We start from the raw sequence: 18,886 nt of genomic DNA, 5'->3' as shown, positions 1-18,886 counted from the left end.
ATGCACCACCATCCTACTTGTTTTTTTCCCACTTCATAGCCATGGATAGAGACTGTACTCATTGAAAATTAACCAGCTACCTTGCCAAGGTGGATCATTCTTCAGGGTGGTGAGAGAGTGGGGATGGCGCCATATGAATTCATTCCATTGCTGAGAAAACTACTTGTAGTGCATGTTTCGACTGATAATACTAAGGTCAGCACCATCTCCTTTGTTAATAAGGGTTGAATCAGAGAAGGGAATTTATTCCTTTTAAATACACATTTTCTCATTGTATAAATCTTAATTATGTTGAATTGGTTCATGGTGCTTTTCAGATCTACTTTTCTGTATATTCATTCTACTAATTTTCGAGAGTTTGATACTGAACCTCCAACCAAAAATCTTAATTTACCTATATAAAAACGAATTGTAACATATACTAGTTCAGTTCAGTTCAGTCACTCAGTCATGTCCGACTCTTTGTGACCCCATGGACTGCAGCGTGCCAGGCTTCCCTGTCCATCACCAACTCCCGGAGCTAAGTGAAACTCATGTCCATCGAGTCTGTGATGCCATCCAACCATCTCATTCCCTGTTGTCCCCTTCTCCTCCCACCTTCAATCTTTATTAGCATCAGGGTCTTTTCCATTGAGTCAGTTCTTCAATATATACTGATTTTATATATGTATTAACCTATGTAATATATACATATATGTGTAACTTTATATTTACATGTAAATATATGTCACTTTGTTCTGTATTTTCCAAGCCTCCTATAAATGTGTTATCATACTTTCATAATTTTAAAAAATAAAAACAAAAGAAAAAAAGAGGAAAGAAAAATAAATAAATAAATGCACATCTTCTCCATGGAAACATCACCTGCTAAAAACATGCAGCATTATCTGACTGCATGGTAAGGTGCTCATTAGTTCTGTCATTTATTTTATTTTCTAAGAAGTGGTCAATGTCTTAAAGTCTCACATTCCAAAAATATATCTGAAACCTCCATAAACTAAGTGTTATTATGTTCACATGTAGAAAAAAAAAGCCTTGATAAACGCTGGTTCCAGCCACACTGAGCTCCCTGTTTTTCTCTGCACATAGGCCATGTTTTACTACCTCCTTGCTCTTAAACATTGCTTAACCTGCCTGGTAATTCCTATACTATTGCCAGCTGATTAAGATCCTCACGCACCACCTCAAACATCATAATTCTATAAGTCAAAAGTTATTTTTTCTTACTTTCTACTACTATTTTATTTCTTACAGTACTGAAGGATACAAATACAAGCACAGATGGAGAGTTGGATTTACACAGTGTTGTGGTTTTCACAAGTGAGTAAGATAAAGGGGGAAAGGGTCTAGGGAAACAAGAGGGTATATATGAGATTGATTAAATTGACTGATCATGGAATTTAAACTGTTAGTTTGAGAAGAGAGTGGTGGATAGTGAAAGAATTGTGGGACCAGTGAGTTGCAGTTCTGGGTAGAGTTAATACATTATTGGAAATGTGGTACAGAAAGAGTGAGCCCAAGCTGGTGGCCAGAGGGTACATGCAAATGAGATCATCGAGATTACTAGTGCCTCCACCACTCCAAAATGTTGCAGATCGCCTGCCTGCCACAACCATTGCATTACCTAGTTGGACACTGGAAAGACTTTGAATTTGCAACTCCTGCAATAAGTTGGAACACTGATATCAACAAAATAATCACAAAACAGAAGATCACTGAACTTGTGTAATGATAAAAGGAATGGAACGAAATGAATACCAGTGTTAGGCAGCTCATCAGTGATTACTTGAAATGAATTCTTGTTTTCTAATGATCAAATATAAGCCATTAATTCTTACCAAGGAGATAATCCTGCTGACTAAACTATAAATATCTGTTTTCCCTCAGTAAATAAGCTGGAGTTGAAAATGACATAGGTATTATAAAATAGAATGATTGTATTTCTGATTATTACAAAGCTAATATATTATAATATGGTTATATTCTAAACATTATAGCATGTCTAATTTACTAATAATGCAATGAAAATAAACTATAATTGATACTACTTTGTCATTCAAGTTATGCACAATTTTTTAAAATAAGCAGATTATCAAATTGTGGAGGTTAAAAAATAATATTTTCAGGTTATATATGTGTTGTTTTATGCATATTTGCTACAAAAATAATTGTATCAGGGACTCCCACTTATAAACCAAAATAGGCAGAAAAAAATAACTAACTGCATAACACTCTAGCCTACACAGGCCAGAAGAGGCCATTGCTGCAGTCTTAAGACCCTGCTGCACAATCGGGATCTTTTCTGAAGTCAATTAATTCTCTAAGATTCAGGATCTCATTTTTCCTACAAGAAACTATCTGCTATCCTAGAAATTATGACCTGGGCAACCAACTTGTTTACAGTTAACTTTTCAAAGATCAATAGTTAAGCTGGAATTGAATGATGAGAAATGTTCAGTCCTTGAAAATCTCTTGGTTACCATGGTGGGGAGTAGGTTAGGTGGGTGAAAAGTGATAAAAGCTACTTCTTAGTGTCTTAGGTAGACTAGGGCAATTACTTTTGTTTCTAAAAGCATAAATTTTCTTGCAGTATGACATAAAGCAAGTCACATGGTACATGCTCAATGAATATTTGTTGACTGAAATATAAAACTTAATATATGCTACATAGGTACTTTTTGGTCAGGATTATTTAAAGGCCATTAAAATCAGGTGAAATTATTGTATACTTATATTTACTTCTTATTCTTTTTAATTATGGAACATTTCAAATATATTCAAAAATTTAAAAAGACAATGAACCCACATGTACTCTTTGAAGGGATCCAAAGATTAGCCCCATACTACATTTATTTCAAATATCTCCAATTCCCCTCAATTCTTCTGGTGATGTTATTCTACAAGAGTAATAATCATTCAAATGTGATGAATAGCAGGGCAAATGTCATGCCTCAGAACTGAATAAAGGCACTAAGGAACTGTTCACAAAGAGTTTGTGAGGTATTCAGATTTTGAGGACTTCACCTATTTTGGTGATTATTAAAGACCAAAAATAGTTGGATTATCTTCCTGTTTAACAAGGAGTTTCCTAATTCTGTTTACTTAATCAGAGAGGTAAATAGCCATAGTGGTTTTGAACTTATCACTGATTCTCTGAACGTGGCCACTGTCATCCCAAAACACATAGGTTTCTACAGATATTCAATTATATTTAATCACTCTTTTCAATATCTTGAATTCACTCAGGATTACATGAATACATCTATCTTCATCCATAGCTTAAGTCGCCCCTTTTCCAAGTGGTTGAGAAAGTGATGTGTGGGATTTTCTCAAATAAGATTACTCTCATCATTTTTATTCTACTAGGTGCCTCCACTGAAAAGCTTTGAGTAGAAAGGGGAGTAGACAGTAATTCTTGGATTGGCATGGCTCTCAAAATATGACTCACTTCTCCACCATCCCTCTGTTACTATAACCCACTGACATGCTGAAAAATTCAAGTAATCACTCTTGAGATTAGCCAAAGAAAAACACAAAAGTGAGTGATTGGCTACTGAAAGGTCACAAACTGTAAACTTTTCTTGCTATGAGTTAAATGGCTGGAGAATGTTACTAAATGTTTCATATCTGCATTTTTTAACCACACTGAAATCAGTATAGTAACTTTAATGAGGTTGATAAAGCATAGGAAAATAATCCATAATTACTTTAAAGTAGTATCTAATTTGAGATTTTAGGTGATACAGATATTGCCAAATGCAGAGCCTTTTTCACTATAAATGTCACTCTCTTGGCAATGGCGTAACATCACCTACATAGACTGAATTTGGAGTCTATGATCCAAATTGACTGGAGTCAGTGATCACTACTAGACCTGAAAAATCTGTTTATTATTACACCCAAATTCTAGCTACTTCACTTATGCCATTCTGGAAGAGATAAAGCACAAATAAGCAGATTACAAAAACAACAACAAAAAACAATGAGGAGGTTATGTCAAAGAGAGATGCATCAACTGAAAGAGCTTCCAAAGGTCAAAGGTGGATGAATTTGACCCAGAAAACACAGTAGCACTGAATTATTACCCTATGTATAATATAAATGCCCATGAATCCATAGTGATATAATAAATGATTGAATAAATAGATGGGAGAAAAAACAAATATCCCATGCAGAAGAAATCTAAATAATTTTATATAGATATGGGCTTCCCTGGTTTCTCAGATGGTAAAGAATCTGCCTGCAGTGCAGGAGACCTGTGTTCAGTCAGTGGATCAGGAAGATCCCCTGGAGAAGGGAATGGCTACTCACTCCAGTATTCTTACTTGGAAAATTCCATGGACAGAGGAGCCTGGTAGGCTACAGTTCGTGGGGTTGCAAAGAGTCAGAAATGACTTAGCAACTAACACTTTCACTTATGTACATAGTTTGCTCTTAATGAAATGGAGCGTAACTACCATTTCGTATGTATGGACTATTGAAAAACTACTTCCTTCCAAAGAGGACAGTTTGCGAAAGGAGGGGAAAAATAACTTCAGAGTGGAGAAAGACAAACACTACCTTGAGCCAGATGATCAAGGTCAATATGAACAGTGATAAAACATGCTGATATTCCCTACCCTTGACATGATGTGATGAGAATGCATTTTACCTCTGTGTTCTTCCTCCTCAAAACACATTACCCCAGTATAAGCATGAAAAATTATCAGGTTGAGATTTGAGAGACATTCTACAAAATGTTTGAAAAGTACTATTTAAACTATCAATGCCATTAGAAACAAGAAGAGTGTGAGAAACCCCTACAGCCAAAAGGAACTTAAGGAGACGTGACAATGAAATGTAAGGTGGTCTCCCAGATGGAATCCTGGAACAGAAAAAGCGCATTAAGCAGAATCTGAGGAAATCTGAATAAAATATGGACTTTAGTTAATGATGATTGGCTCATTGGTTATAACAAGTGTACCACAGTCATGGAAAATGTTAATACTAGGGGAAACGGGTGTAGGGCATACAGAAACTTTCTGGAGTATCTCTGAAATAATTCTGTAAGTCTAAAACTGATCTAAAATTTTAAAAGAATATTTAAAAGCCAGTTGGGAGCTTTTATTGCAGCACTTTTTACAGGGACAAAAAAATATATGCACATCAATAGCAAAATGATAGACTAAATTGTGATATCATAGACTATTGAACAACACAGAAGAGTATATACTTAAAAGGATGAGTGAACTCTCTATCAGTTGACTTGGAAGTATTTCCAATATATATATTTAATATGGAAAGAAAATGCAGTGAAATATGTAACTCTTTGTTTTAGTTTGTAAAACAGTGAGGAGAAAATCCCCATGTAGATATACTTGTGCAATTAAAAGAATCAGGAGAAGATATGTAGGTATACGGGCTTCCCAGGTGGTGCTAGTGGTAAGAACCCTCCTGCCAATGCAGGAGAAGTAAGAGACGTGGGTTCGATCCCTGGATTGGAAAGATCCTCAGGAGGAGGGCATGGCAACCCACTGCAGTATTCTTGCAGTGTTCTGGAGAATCCCATGGACAGAGGAACCTGGCAGGTTATAGTCCATAGGGTCGCAAAGAGCCAGACACAAGTGAAATGACTTAGCATGCATGCATGCAAGGATACACACTAGACTGTTTGCTTATCAGATAGGGGAAAGCGAAAGATGAGTACATGAGTGTTATGTTTTTTTAAGGAAGAGAGGAAGAGAGGAAAGAGAGCCAGATTGGGGAAATAAACAGACCAGGGGAGGTAAGCAGTAATTAATTCAGTAATTCATTATCAATATAGCACCTGTATGTAGTTGGCTGATGCTCTGCAAATAAAATATTTAATTTGTGAAAACAAAACAGAGCAAGTGGAATTTGAGGAGGAAAAATGATCTATTTTAGATTGGCAGGATTTAATGAGGGTGGGGAATGAAGAAGGTATAAACAGGGAGAGAGCAGCAGCACCCTAAAGAACAAAGTGTCAGACAGTGAAGCCAAATTACACCCACTTCTCAGTTCTGCCAAGGGCTGTCCAAGGAGTGAAAATGCTGCTTATTACTAAGGGTGTGATCAGAATGATTGCTACTTTTGCCACTATTCTGGCACTTTTGCCCACTGCAAAGAGACGAAACTTGTTTCCCCAATACTTCCTCCCAACACATATACAAAAGTAATTCTTAAGGCATCAAGAAAGCTCTCTATTTATATACCACCTGTTCTCCTGCCCTTTTGAACAATGAGGCCACACCAGGAATTTCCAAGTGCTTTTGATGAAGAGGTGACATAGCTTTGGCATCAGACAAAGTCCACAGGAAACAAAAATGAAGGGTCTGCATTTCCCAGAAGGTAAAATCAAACAACAGAGTACAGATCCCCAGTGAGCAAGATCAGACTTATCAAATGGCAGTTTTGAAAATGTGTTTAAAGTCACCTCAGCTACCTACTTCAACACTTAATGCAGTCTCTATCTGAGATTTGAGATCTTAGACCCTGACAAGAGGAGATGGAGAGGGGAGGAAGGATATATCGTGGAATTCCTGAGCAAAAAACTGATTTCCTGTCACTATGAACTTCTTGCAAACAGGAACTGTATCTGTGGTATCTTCCCAGTATAGTATCTAGGAAGACAGGAGGACCGTATGTTTATAGGGTCCCACATCGAATACTTGGATACAGTAGACTCAAATTCACATTGCAAATTCCACAAAGAATTTCGCCAGAAGCTCACCTGTTAAAAGATCTCCCAGAAGCATTCGAAGCTATTTTCCTTCAATAAGAAAGGTGAGACCCTGACCTAAATGATACTTTAGGTGATTTTCATGGCCAGATATCAAGATAATTGAGCCAAGTAGCTCTATACAAAAACATTTGTTAATACAGGTCTTCCTGTATTAACCATTAGGGTTATGGCCTGATAAACCCATTGTTGTTGCTGTTGGTTAGTCACTCAGTCGTGTCCTACTCTTTGTGACCCCATGGACTATAGCCCTCCAGGCTCCTCTGTTCATGGGATCTCCCATGCAGGAATAATGAAGTGGGTTGCCATTTCCTTCTCCAGGGGATCTTCCCTACCCAGGGGTCGAACCTGCGACTCTGTGTTTCCTGCACTGGCAGATAGGTTCTTTACCACTGAGCCACCTGGGAAACCCAAGTTGAAAATACCTGAAGTCAAAATACATTTAATACACCTAACCCACTGAGCATCATAGTTTAGCCTAGTCTACCTTAAATGTGCTCAGAACACTTTCATTTCACATTGGGCAAAATGATCTAATACAAAGCCTATTTTATAATAAAGTACTGAATATTTCATGTAATTTATCAAAAGTGAAAACAGAATAGTTATACAGGTACAGAATGATTTTAAGTATAGCATTTGTTTACCCCATGATCACATGGCTGACAGAGACCTGCAGCTTACTGCCTGTTACTACCCAGCATCATGAAATATTATCATGCCACATATTGCTAACATGGAAAAGATTCAAAATTTAAAGTGTGGTTTATGTTGAATATGTGTCACTTTTGCACCATCATAAAATTGAAAAATTATAAGTCCAAGCATCCATCATAAGTCAGAGATGGTTTATATAAGACCCTGGGGAAGGAGTGGAGATGGGGAATAAATGAATCACAAAACTTTATGAATTGAATGAGTACACACAGTAAATGGGAATCTTGCTTTATGAAAATGTGATAAGAACTTGCTATGTTGTTTTAATAAATAATTAGAAAGAAATTTCTAGAAGCTCCACATGCGCTGCAGCCTGTCAAGAATATATCCACTGTGTGACATAAGGCACCCTTACACACTCCAGTCCTAAACAAGACTCTCACCTGTGACGCTGAGCAATGTTTTCACATAGCACTCACCTTAAGACGCAAGTGTAGAATCCACTGTCTTGTGCTTCAACTGAGTGAAACCATATTGAATCTTCCTCTTTGCTCATCCTGACCTCTGAAAAGATGATGGGCTCTTCCAAATCACCTTTGTTTTTGTACCACATCAGCCTGAGCCCAGTGCTTTGGGCCATGCTATAGTTGGTACGAATGTAACTGTAGAAAAGGGCACATTTCACTCGGACTGGCTCGCCTGCCAAAGCCATGTATGTCTTGAGATCCACTGACCAGTCAATGCAGCCATCCACTGAAAGAAAACCAAATTGGGCATGAGATGCAATGCACATTGTTGATAAAGATGAGAGCAATAAGCAATCATTGCCAACATATACTGAGGACTCACGATGAGCTAGACACTGAGTCACGAGCTTTACATAGATTATCTCATTCAATCTTCCCAGTGATCCTATGACAGGAGTCCCCAAATCCCCAGGCCATGGACCTGTACCACTCTACGGGTCCATGACCTGTTAGGAACTGGGCTGTACAGAAGCAGGTGAGTGGCGGGTGAGTGGGTGGAGTTTCATCTGCATTTTCAGCCATTTCTTATCACTCTCATCCCCTAGGTCTGTGGAAAAATTGTTTTCCATGAGACCAGTTCCTGGTGCCAAAAACATTGGGGACTACTGTCCTATGAGATATATATTATCCTTGGACCTGGGCAAGCAGGGTTCCTGTTCTATCCCTGTGCCTTTGGAGTATTTCCAGTCCTCTACAGTAATCTGCTTGGAGTTAACTAGATCCTCCAAGGAGCTCCAGCACTCATACCTATGGGGTATTCCTGGGGTCCCCACAACTAGGTACCAATTTCAGTAGTGTGGCTGGCCAAGTGCATCATTACTTCCAGCCAAATGGCATCCACTTAACAGGATTTTGTGAGATTGGATGGCTGGAATGACCCTGACATGCTGATTTTTGGTGACTCAAATTGTTTATATAGACAGGAGACCCACAAAACCGAGACTTTTTTAGGACCCCTGTATAGTCTAGGAGAAGCCCTGAAATTGAGGTTTCTATTATTCTTATTTTATAGACGAGAAAATAAATGAGACTCAGGAAAGTTTAGTGACTTTGCCTATGGATACAGAACTGATAAATGGTGGAAAACCAGTCTGTGATTCCAGAGACTGTTTTCTTAACCCCTGTCCTGTACTGCCCCTGTCTATAATTGTGACCGGAACCACTGTTTTATTTATTAGCCTTTGAGAAAGTAGATGCCAGAGCTGGAAGCAGTGGGTACCTAAAGTGATTATTTGCCACTGTCTACATGCCAATTTTCCATGGTATGACCTATTAATAGCAGATATTTAATCACAGCTCAATTTCTTTTTATACCCTTAGGCCTCCCTTGCTGCTCAGCTGGTGTGCGCTCATGGGAATATATTATATTAATGTCAAGTTTAATCAAATAATATTAGGTGGGTAAATCTACCATTAAAGAAAGACATATACAGTGAATTCTCTCTTTCCCAGAAAGGTTGAAAATGAGACACTGTGGCTAATTTTATATGCTAGTCAATACAATTAGCATAGCTATTCTACTTCCAATTGCTGATTTTCAAAGAATTTCATCAAATTATGCTACATCCCTCCGTGTAATTTGATTACCCTTTATAAAATAATCTTTTCATAAACTGTATAAACACTGTCATTTTAAAATTATGTTTCGCTTATCATTTTGTGAACTCATCTGCTTCCTTTTTTTAGATGTTGAGAATTCTATAGCCCAATGTGTTTATCTTTTAACCTCAGTTGACAGGGAAAGCTCAGAGCTACATGCAATGCTCAAGTGTAATAAACTATCCTACCTCAGGATTTTGCTTTCTCTACAGAAGGGCTTCTTGACCTGAGGTTCAAGGACACCCAGAGGCAGATTGCCTGGATAGATTTCAAGGTGGTGCTTATTTGCATAGCTATACTTTTCTGGGGCAAGTTTCCATAGCTTCTACAACTCTTTATCAGATCTTCAAAGTTGTCTGTAACCCACGAAAGTTTTTGAATTCTTTGACTTCTGACCTCTCTTTGTGACTTCATTTTTCACTGCCTTGCTGCATATGGGCATTTATTATAAGTTGCCTCAAATCCTCTTGTAGTATGTCAAGTATTCACTAGAAATAAATCAATAATCAAATAACTCACCCTAAATTTATAATGAAGGGCATTTGAACTTTGAGGACTCACAGGGCACCAGATTCATCATTATGAATTTTGATGACCATTCACTGCCGAAGTCAAGAAGGTACAACCGAATTGGCCTAAGAACATATTGATCTCTAGCTGTCTCTTGGGGGGCTTTTTATTCACTTCCAGGTATCAGTTGTTTACCTGTCACTTGTCATTCTCATAACTGTCAAGAACAGGGAGGGGGGAAATCTCCATTACTTAAACTTTGGGGTCATTGTAGATTACTGGTGATACATCACTGCATTTAATGCAGTTTTGATATTTATTGTACTGTCATCTTTGAATGAATTTTATATTTTCCCTACTATAGATTATTTGTGATATTGCTCCCTTGCATTAACACAACTGTGAGGAAACGATACGCTTTTTTTTAGAAAATGTATTTTTTTCTCATGATATGCTAAGTCACATAAGTCATATCCAACTCTTTGTGACCCTACGAACTGTTGCTCCCCAGGCTCCTCCATCCATGGAATTCTCCAGGTGGAATACTGGGGTGGATTACCATTATCTCATCCAGGGATCTTCCTGAACCAGATTGCACCTACATTTCCTGCATCTCCTGCATTGCAGGCGGATTCTTTCCCACTGAGCCACTGGGGAGACGATAGCTTTATTTTAAAAGTTGGTTAATAGAAGAAACAAAGAAAATATGAGGATTTGTTAAAAAGTCCTTCACATTCCAGTTTTTGTTTTTTTCTAATCCTAAAGGTGCATAGCAAATGCTTTTGAATTAACAAATGTGTCTTGGAAGAGTAGTTTTAAACCTCGATAATTACCTATTTGATAGAAAAAAAAAAATCTGGAATGTTTTTTCATTTGCGCCCTAAATCCCTGTAGTTACTTTCTCTAAACAATCCATTGCATAATCTACACCTGTACAATGCTAACAGCCTGGTTTGTCCCATTACTGACAGGACATGGTTTGTATAAAAATTAATCAAAATATCTGCTCTTGGGACATGACAGTCAGGCTCAAAGGAGGGCGAAGACATTTAACTGCCATTACAATCAGCTTTGTCATATAGACTTTGAGAGGACACTGAGATTTCATTTCCTCTTAAGTCCTAGCTGGGTAAAATGGATTTGATTTAATAGTTTATGGTTCCTTTTCTTCTGTTCCTTTGCTTTAGGTAGCAGAGAGGGAATCTTTAGTTATAAAGTTGTCAACAGGCAGAGAACATATATCCAATAATAAGGACAATTTCCAAAGGTTATCCCTTTATTCTTTTCCTTTAGTATAATCATCCCTCAACATCTGCAGGGGACTGATTTCATGACCCCCAAGGATATCAACACCTCTGAATGCTCAAGTCTATTATATAAAATGATACAGTAGTTTCTTATAATCTACATATACCTTCTTATATGCTTCCTATATGCTTCCTATATGCTTGCTCATAATAGCTAATACAAAGTAAATGTGATATAGATGTAAATGCAACATAATTGCCAGTGTGCATAAAATTCAAGTTCTGCCTTTTTGGAACTTTTTGGAATTTTTCAAAAATATTTTCCATCCATGGTTGGTTGAATCCCAGGAGGTAGAACCTGAGAATATGGGCAGGGGCCGACACAACTGTATTCACCACACAAGTTAGAATATAATGTATCTCAAAACACCTGAGGCAATTTTCCAAAAAAAAAAAAATGGATTAGACAAACAACAAGATACCAGGGATACATGAAGGCTCATCTGACACCAAATATTTTTCCACACTGAACTTTCATCAGCAGAAATCCATGCCCATGAGTAAAGACCTTATAACCTTATATCTAGAGAGTACAGAACCACTATCAGATTCCAGCAAGGTGGTATGATTCATGGTTAATGGATTGCTATTCCTAGGAAAACCAACAGAGACAGGGGGCAAAGGGGGATGAAATACGATCAGAGCATTTCTCTTTAAATTTGGGACTGGTGAAACAACTAAGAAGGCCTACTGAAGTAAGAGGTCTGGAAGCTCGGGTGGCAAGGGAACATGATGGGGTTGATACCTTGAGGGTGAGAGAGAAGGTTAACAAAAAAGCATGAAAGGGTCACAAAAAAGGGCAGGAACAGAAGAAAGATCACATGAAACTTAATTTTCCAAGAGCCATCCCAGGGATCAAAGATGGTGCTATCAGAAGTCACCAGTATAAGTCACATGTTTGTCATGAGATGGAGATTGTAATACACGCCATGCAGTCAGAGCCCTTTGCACATTGACACACCATATGTATTTGGCAAACTGGTGAATGAATAGATCTGTGATGCAGCTGACAAGGGAGCACGCTATGGCCAGGTTAGGGACACAGCAGAACTCAGGAGCCCACAGAGAAAGCCCACCTGCAAGTTGGACCTTATCGGCAAGGCCTCTCATTCACAGGGGGATCCAGCCCTATTCTATTCACAACTCCAGTCATATCTATGTAGGTTTGCCCCCAAAAGACTCTGAAGAATGGTGGTTTCTGGACAGACTGGCTTCTCCCAAAGATGGCTTGATAACTGTGTTCCACTAACTAGCCACAAGTGTAAATAGAGGTACTGTAGGTCCCTGGTAGATCAGACGGTAAAGAATCTGCCTGTAATGAAGGAGACCTGAGTTCAATCACTGAGTAGGGATGATCCCCTGGAGAAGGGAATGGCAATCCACTCCAGTATTCTTGCATGGAGAATCCCATAGACAGAGGAGCCTGGTGGGCTACAGTCTGTGGCATTCAAAGAGTCGGACATGACTGAGTGATTAACAGTTTCACTTTTCTTTTCAAGAAGGAAAACAATCCCCCTCCAAAAAAAAAAAAAAAAAAAAAGAGAGAGAGAGAGAGCGAGAAAAGCAGCAACATTCTGCAGTTGGATTGAAGCTTGCTACAGAGCAAATCCACCAAAGACATCAGGAAGGCCTGACTGTCTTCTGCTTCACAGTCCCTTGGTATGGCTATAAATGTTTCCATCATTCCACTGAAAAATACCTATTTCTAAATTAGCCATTCCCTGTTCACTCTTGACTCATAAGAATAGCAATTCAATTATCTATTTATTTTAAATATAAATTTATTTATTTTAATTGGAGGCTAACTACAATATTATATTGGTTTTGTCATACATCTACATGAATCTGGCACAGGTATAACATGTGTTCCCCATCCTGAACCCCCCTCCCTCCTCCCTCCCTGTACCATCCCTCTGGGTCATCTCAGTGCACCAGCCCCAAGCATCCAGTATCATGCAATGAACCTGGACTGGCAATTCGTTTCACATATGATATTATACATGTTTCAATGCCATTCTCCCAAATGATCCCACCCTCGCCCTCTCCCACAGAGTCCAAAAGACTGTTCTATACATCTGTGTCTCTTTTGCTGTCTCACATACAGGGTTATCATTACCATCTTTCTCAATTCCATATATATGCGTTAGTATACTGTATTGGTGTTTTTCTTTCTGGCTTACTTCACTCTGTATAATAGGCTCCAGTTTCATCCACCTCATTAGAACTGATTCAAATGTATTCTTTTTAATGGCTGAATAATACTCCATTGTGTATATGTACCACAGCTTTCTTATCCATTCATCTGCTGATGGACATCTAGGTTGCTTCCATGTCCTGGCTATTATAAACAGTGCTGCGATGAACATTGGGGTACACGTGTCTCTTTCAATTCTGGTTTCCTCAGTGTGTACACCCAGCAGTGGGATTGCTGGGTCATAAGGCAGTTCTATTTCCAGTTTTTTAAGGATTCTCCACACTGTTCTCCATAGTGGCTGTACTAGTTTGCATTCCCACCCACAGTGTAAGAGGGTTCCCTTTTCTCTACACCGTCTCCAGCATTTATTGCTTGTAGACTTTTGGATCGCAGCCATTCTGACTGGCGTGAAATGGTAGTTTTGATTTGCATTTCTCTGATAATGAGTGATGTTGAGCATCTTTTCATGTCTTTGGAGAAATGTCTATTTAGTTCTTTGGCCCACTTTTTGATTGGGTCATTTATTTTTCTGGAATTGAGCTGCAGGAGTTGCTTGTATATTTTTGAGATTAGTTGTTTTTCAGTTGCTTCATTTGCTATTATTTTCTCCCATTCTGAAGGAGGTCTTTTCACCTTGCTTATAGTTTCCTTTGTTGTGCAGAAGCTTTTAAGTTTAATTAGGTCCCATTTGTTTATTTTTGCTTTTATTTCCAATATTCTGGGAGATGGGTCATAGAGGATCCTGCTGTGATTTATGTTGGAGAGTGTTGTGCCTATGTTCTCCTCTAGGAGTTTTATAGTGTCTGGTCTAGATCTTTAATCCATTTTGAGTTTATTTTTGTGAATGGTGTTAGAAACTGTTCTAGTTTCGTTTTTTACAAGTGGTTGACCAGTTTTCCCAGCACCACTTGTTAAAGAGATTGTCTTTAATCCATTGTATATTCTTGCCTCCTTTGTCAAAGATAAGGTGTCCATAGGTGCATGGATTTATCTCTGGGCTTTCTATTTTGTTCCATTGATCTGTATTTCTGTCTTTGTGCCAGTACCATACTGTCTTGATGACTGTGGCTTTGTAGTAGAGCCTGAAGTCAGGCAGGTTGATTCCTCCAGTTCCATTCTTCTTTCTCAAGATTGCTTTGGTTATTCAAGGTTTTTTGTATTTCCATACAAATTGTGAAATTATTTGTTCTAGCTCTGTGAAAAATACCATTGGTAGCTTGATAGGGATTGCATTGAAAAAGAACAATTGTATTTATTTAGATTCTTATTTCAGCTTACTTGATTTAGGTTTCTATAAAACTCCCAAAATTATTACTCTTAGTTTGGTCATGTTGGTAGAAATGTTTAAATATCTGAGCAACACAAAACACTTCAATGGAGCAAAGAAAGTCACTTCTTTAAAACCCAGTTCTTGATTTTAATTGCTTTCATTTCAGACTGCAAAACAAGCATGTGCTTAAGGAGTTTGAAATGAAAATTCAAAAAAAAAAAAGGAGCACATTTAACATATAAAGGGACATGTTAGTGTTCATGCAATTTATTTTGCCAACAGGAGATTCCTAGGGGTGAAAACTAATGCAGTATCCTGGAAAGTGCCCTGGGTGACCAAAGCAAACCTATTTAGCCTGCTTATAGATAAGCCTTGGATTCCTTATCAATACATCTGGAAAAACAAATCCTGTCACACCTACCTGCTGTGGAAACAGAGTCATGAGAAAAGCATTTAATCCCTCAAAGAGGATAAAATGTTATTATCAGCAACAACAATTATATTATTTTAGAAAAAAAGAATATTGCCTGCAGTAAAATTACAGACTCTAATGGCTATGTATATTACAATTTTGATTGGGGAATAGGGTATATAGCCATACATAGAAATGCCAGTTTTGGATATCTGCCCCAAATTGGAAATCTCTTTAGGTAAAATTAGCATATGAAAATAGGCAAGCTCCAGATATATTGATAATATTCATTACAACCTAAGTCCTTTGCCTGGGATGTACATCTGGTATTAGTTTATTATGTGCTTTTTTATTAATAAATTGATTTTTTAAGCCAGATATTTTTTGCTAACTATGTCAGCTATATGCCATTAATTTTTATGGCCGGCTCTCATTTGTGAATCAACACGGCAACTTTTGGGGGAAATCCATAAAATTACCACTAGAGGGCGGCCTGTGCAAGTTTTTGTATATTATAATACCATCAGCTGAGCGCAGAAGAATTGATGCTTTTGAACTGCGGTGTTGGAGAAGACTCTAAAGAGTCCCTTGGACTGCAAGGAGATCCAACCAGTCCATTCTAAACGAGATCAGCCCTGGGTGTTCTTTGGAAGGAATGATGCTAAAGCTGAAACTCCAGTACTTTGGCCACCTCATGTGAAGAGTTGACTCGTTGGAAGAGACTGTGATACAGGGAGGGATTGGGGGCAGGAGAAGGAGGGGATGACAGAGGATGAGATGGCTGGATGGCATCACTGACTCAATGGACCTGAGTTTGAGTGAACTCCAGGATTTGGTGATGGACAGGGAGGCCTGGTGTGCTGCAATTCATGGGGTCGCAAAGAGTCGGACACAACTGAGCGACTGAATTGAACTGAACCAGTGTTATAACTTATCTACTACTGTGGGCAAGAATTCCTTAGAAGTAACAGAGTAGCCATCATAGTCAATAAAAGAGTCTGAAATGCAGTACTTGGATGCAATCTCAGAAACGACAAAATGATCTCTGTTCATTTCCAAGGTAAACCATGCAGCATCACAATAATTTGTCTATGCCCCAACCAGTAACGCTGAAGAAGCTGAAGTTGAATGGTTCTATGAAGACCTACAAGACCTTCTAGAACCCAAAAAATGATGTCCTTTTCATTATAGGGGACTGAAATGCAAAAGAAGGAAGTCAAGAAACACCTGGAGTAACAGGCAAATCTGGCCTTGGCAAAATGAGGCAGGGCAAAGGCTAATAGAGTTATGCCAAGAGAACGCACTGATCATAGCAAACACCCTCTTCCAACAACACAAGAGAAGACTCTACATATGGACATCAGCAGTTGGGCAATACCAAAATAAGACTGATTATATTCTTTGCAGCCAAAGATAGAGAAGCTCTATACAGTCAGCAAAAACAAGACCAGAACTGACTATGGCTCAGATCATGAACTCACTGCCAAATTCAGACTGAAATTGAAGAAACTGGGGAAAACCACTAGACAATTCAGGTATGACCTATATCAAACCCTTTACGATTATACAGTGGAAGTGAGAAATAGATTCAACGGATTAGATCTGATAGAGTGCCTTAAGAATTATGGACAGAGGTTCCTGACATTGTACAAGAGACAGGGGTCAAGACCATCCCCATGAAAAAGAAATGCAAAAAAGCAAAATGGCTGCATGAAGAGGCCTTACAAATAGCCGTGAAAAGAAAGAAGCAAAAAGCAAAGGAGCAAAGGAAAGTTATACCCTTTTGAATGCAGAGTTCCAAAGAATAGCAAGGAGAGATAAGAAAGCCTCCCTCAGTGATCAGTGCAAAGAAATTGCAGAGAATATTAGAATGGGAAAGACTGGAAATCTCTTCATGAAAATTAGAGATACCAAGGGGACATTTCATGCAAAGATGGGCTCAATAGAGGACAGAAATGGTATGGATCTAACAGAAGCAGAAGATATTAAGAAGAGATGGCAAGAACACACAAAAGCACTATACAAAAAATATCTTCACAACTCAGATAATCATGATGGTCTGATCCCTCACCTAGATCCAGGCATTCTGGAATGTGAAGTCAAGTGGACCTTAGGAAGCATCACTACGAACAAAGCTGGTGGAGGTGATGGAATTCCAGTTGAGCTATTTCAAATCCGAAAAGATGATGTGGTGAAAGTGCTACACTCAATATGCCAGCAAGTTAGGAAAACTCAGCAGTGGCCACAGGACTGGAAAAGATCAGTTTTCATTCCAATCCCAAAGAAAGGCAATGCCAAAGAATGCTCAAACTACTGCACAATTGCACTCATCTCACACGCTAGTCAAGTAATGCTCAAAATTCTCCACATCAGGCTCCAACAGCATATGAGCTTCCAGATGTTCAAGCTGGTTTTAGAAAAGGCAGAGGACCCAGAGTTCAAATTGCCAGCATCCACTGGATTATCAACAAAGCAAGAGAGTTCCAGAAAAATATCTATTTCTGCTTTATTGACTATGCCAAAGCCTTTGACTGTGTGGATCACAATAAACTGTGGAAAATTCTGAAAGAGATGGGAATCCCAGACCACCTGACCTGCCTCTTGAGAAATCTGCATGCAGGTCAGGAAGCAACAGTTAGAACCGGACATGGAGCAACAGACTGGTTCCAAATAGGAAAAGGAGTACGTCAAGGCTGTATATTGTCACAGCCTTATTTAACTTTTATCTAGAGTACATCATGAGAAACTCTGGGCTGGAGGAAGCACAAGCTGGAATCAAGATTGCCGGGAGAAATATCAATAACCTCAGATATGCATATAATAACACTATTAGGGCAGAAAACAAAGAACTAAAGACCCTCTTGATGAAAGTGAAAGAGGAAAGTGAAAAAGTTGGCTTAAAGCTCAACATTCAGAAAACTAATATCATGGCATCTGGTCCCATCATTTCACGGCAAATAGATGGGGAAACAGTGGAAACAGTGACAGACTTTATTTGGCAGGGGGCAGGGGTGCTCCAAAATCACTGCAGATGGTGACTGCAGCCATGAAATTAAAAGATGCTTACTCCTTGGAAGAAAAGTTACAAGCAACCTCAAAGGCATATTAAAAAGCATAGACATTACTTTGCCAACAAAGGTCTGTCTAGTCAAGGCTATGGTTTTTCCAGTATGGATGTGAGAGTTGGACTATAAAGAAAGCTGAGTGCTGAAGAATTGATGCTTTTGAAGTGCGGTGTTGGAGAAGACTCTTGAGAGTCCCTTGGACTTCAAGGAGATCCAACCAGTCCATCCTAAAGGAAATCAGTCCTGAATATTCATTGGAAGGACTGATGTTGAAGCTGAAACCCTAATACTTTGGTCACCTGATACAAAGAACTGACTCATTTGAAAAGACCCTGATGCTGGGAGAGATTGAAGGCGGGAGGAGAAGGGGACGACAGAGGATGATATGGTTGGATGGCATCACAGACTCAATGGACATGAGTTTGAGTAAACCCCGGGAGTTGGTGATGGACAGGGAGGCCTGGCATGCTGTAGTCCATGGGGTTCCAAAGAGTTGGACACAACAGAGCTACTGAACTGAAACTGAACTGAATATCTTTTCTCCACCTAGTATGTTGAACTAAGGATTTGCTGTCTACCAACCACTGGTTGCTGGGGTGGTTTCAT

General features: G+C 38.7%; 1 protein-coding gene across 1 annotated transcript in view; it reads right to left on the bottom strand.

Annotated features, from left to right (window-relative positions):
* IL1RAPL2 (interleukin 1 receptor accessory protein like 2) overlaps nucleotides 1-18,886 on the bottom strand; it is a 1,188,406-nt gene that overhangs the window by 566,672 nt on the left and 602,848 nt on the right. Inside the window, exon 3 of the mRNA XM_060407601.1 lies at nucleotides 7,876-8,149. Within this exon, the coding sequence (XP_060263584.1) occupies nucleotides 7,876-8,149 (274 nt within the window). The remainder of the gene's footprint in view (nucleotides 1-7,875; nucleotides 8,150-18,886) is intronic.

The sequence above is a fragment of the Ovis aries genome, chromosome X (genome assembly GCF_016772045.2).
Source record: "Ovis aries strain OAR_USU_Benz2616 breed Rambouillet chromosome X, ARS-UI_Ramb_v3.0, whole genome shotgun sequence".
NCBI lineage: Eukaryota > Metazoa > Chordata > Mammalia > Artiodactyla > Bovidae > Ovis > Ovis aries.
Note: the sequence above shows the minus strand (reverse complement) of the source record. Positions and strands in the feature narration are given on the sequence as shown.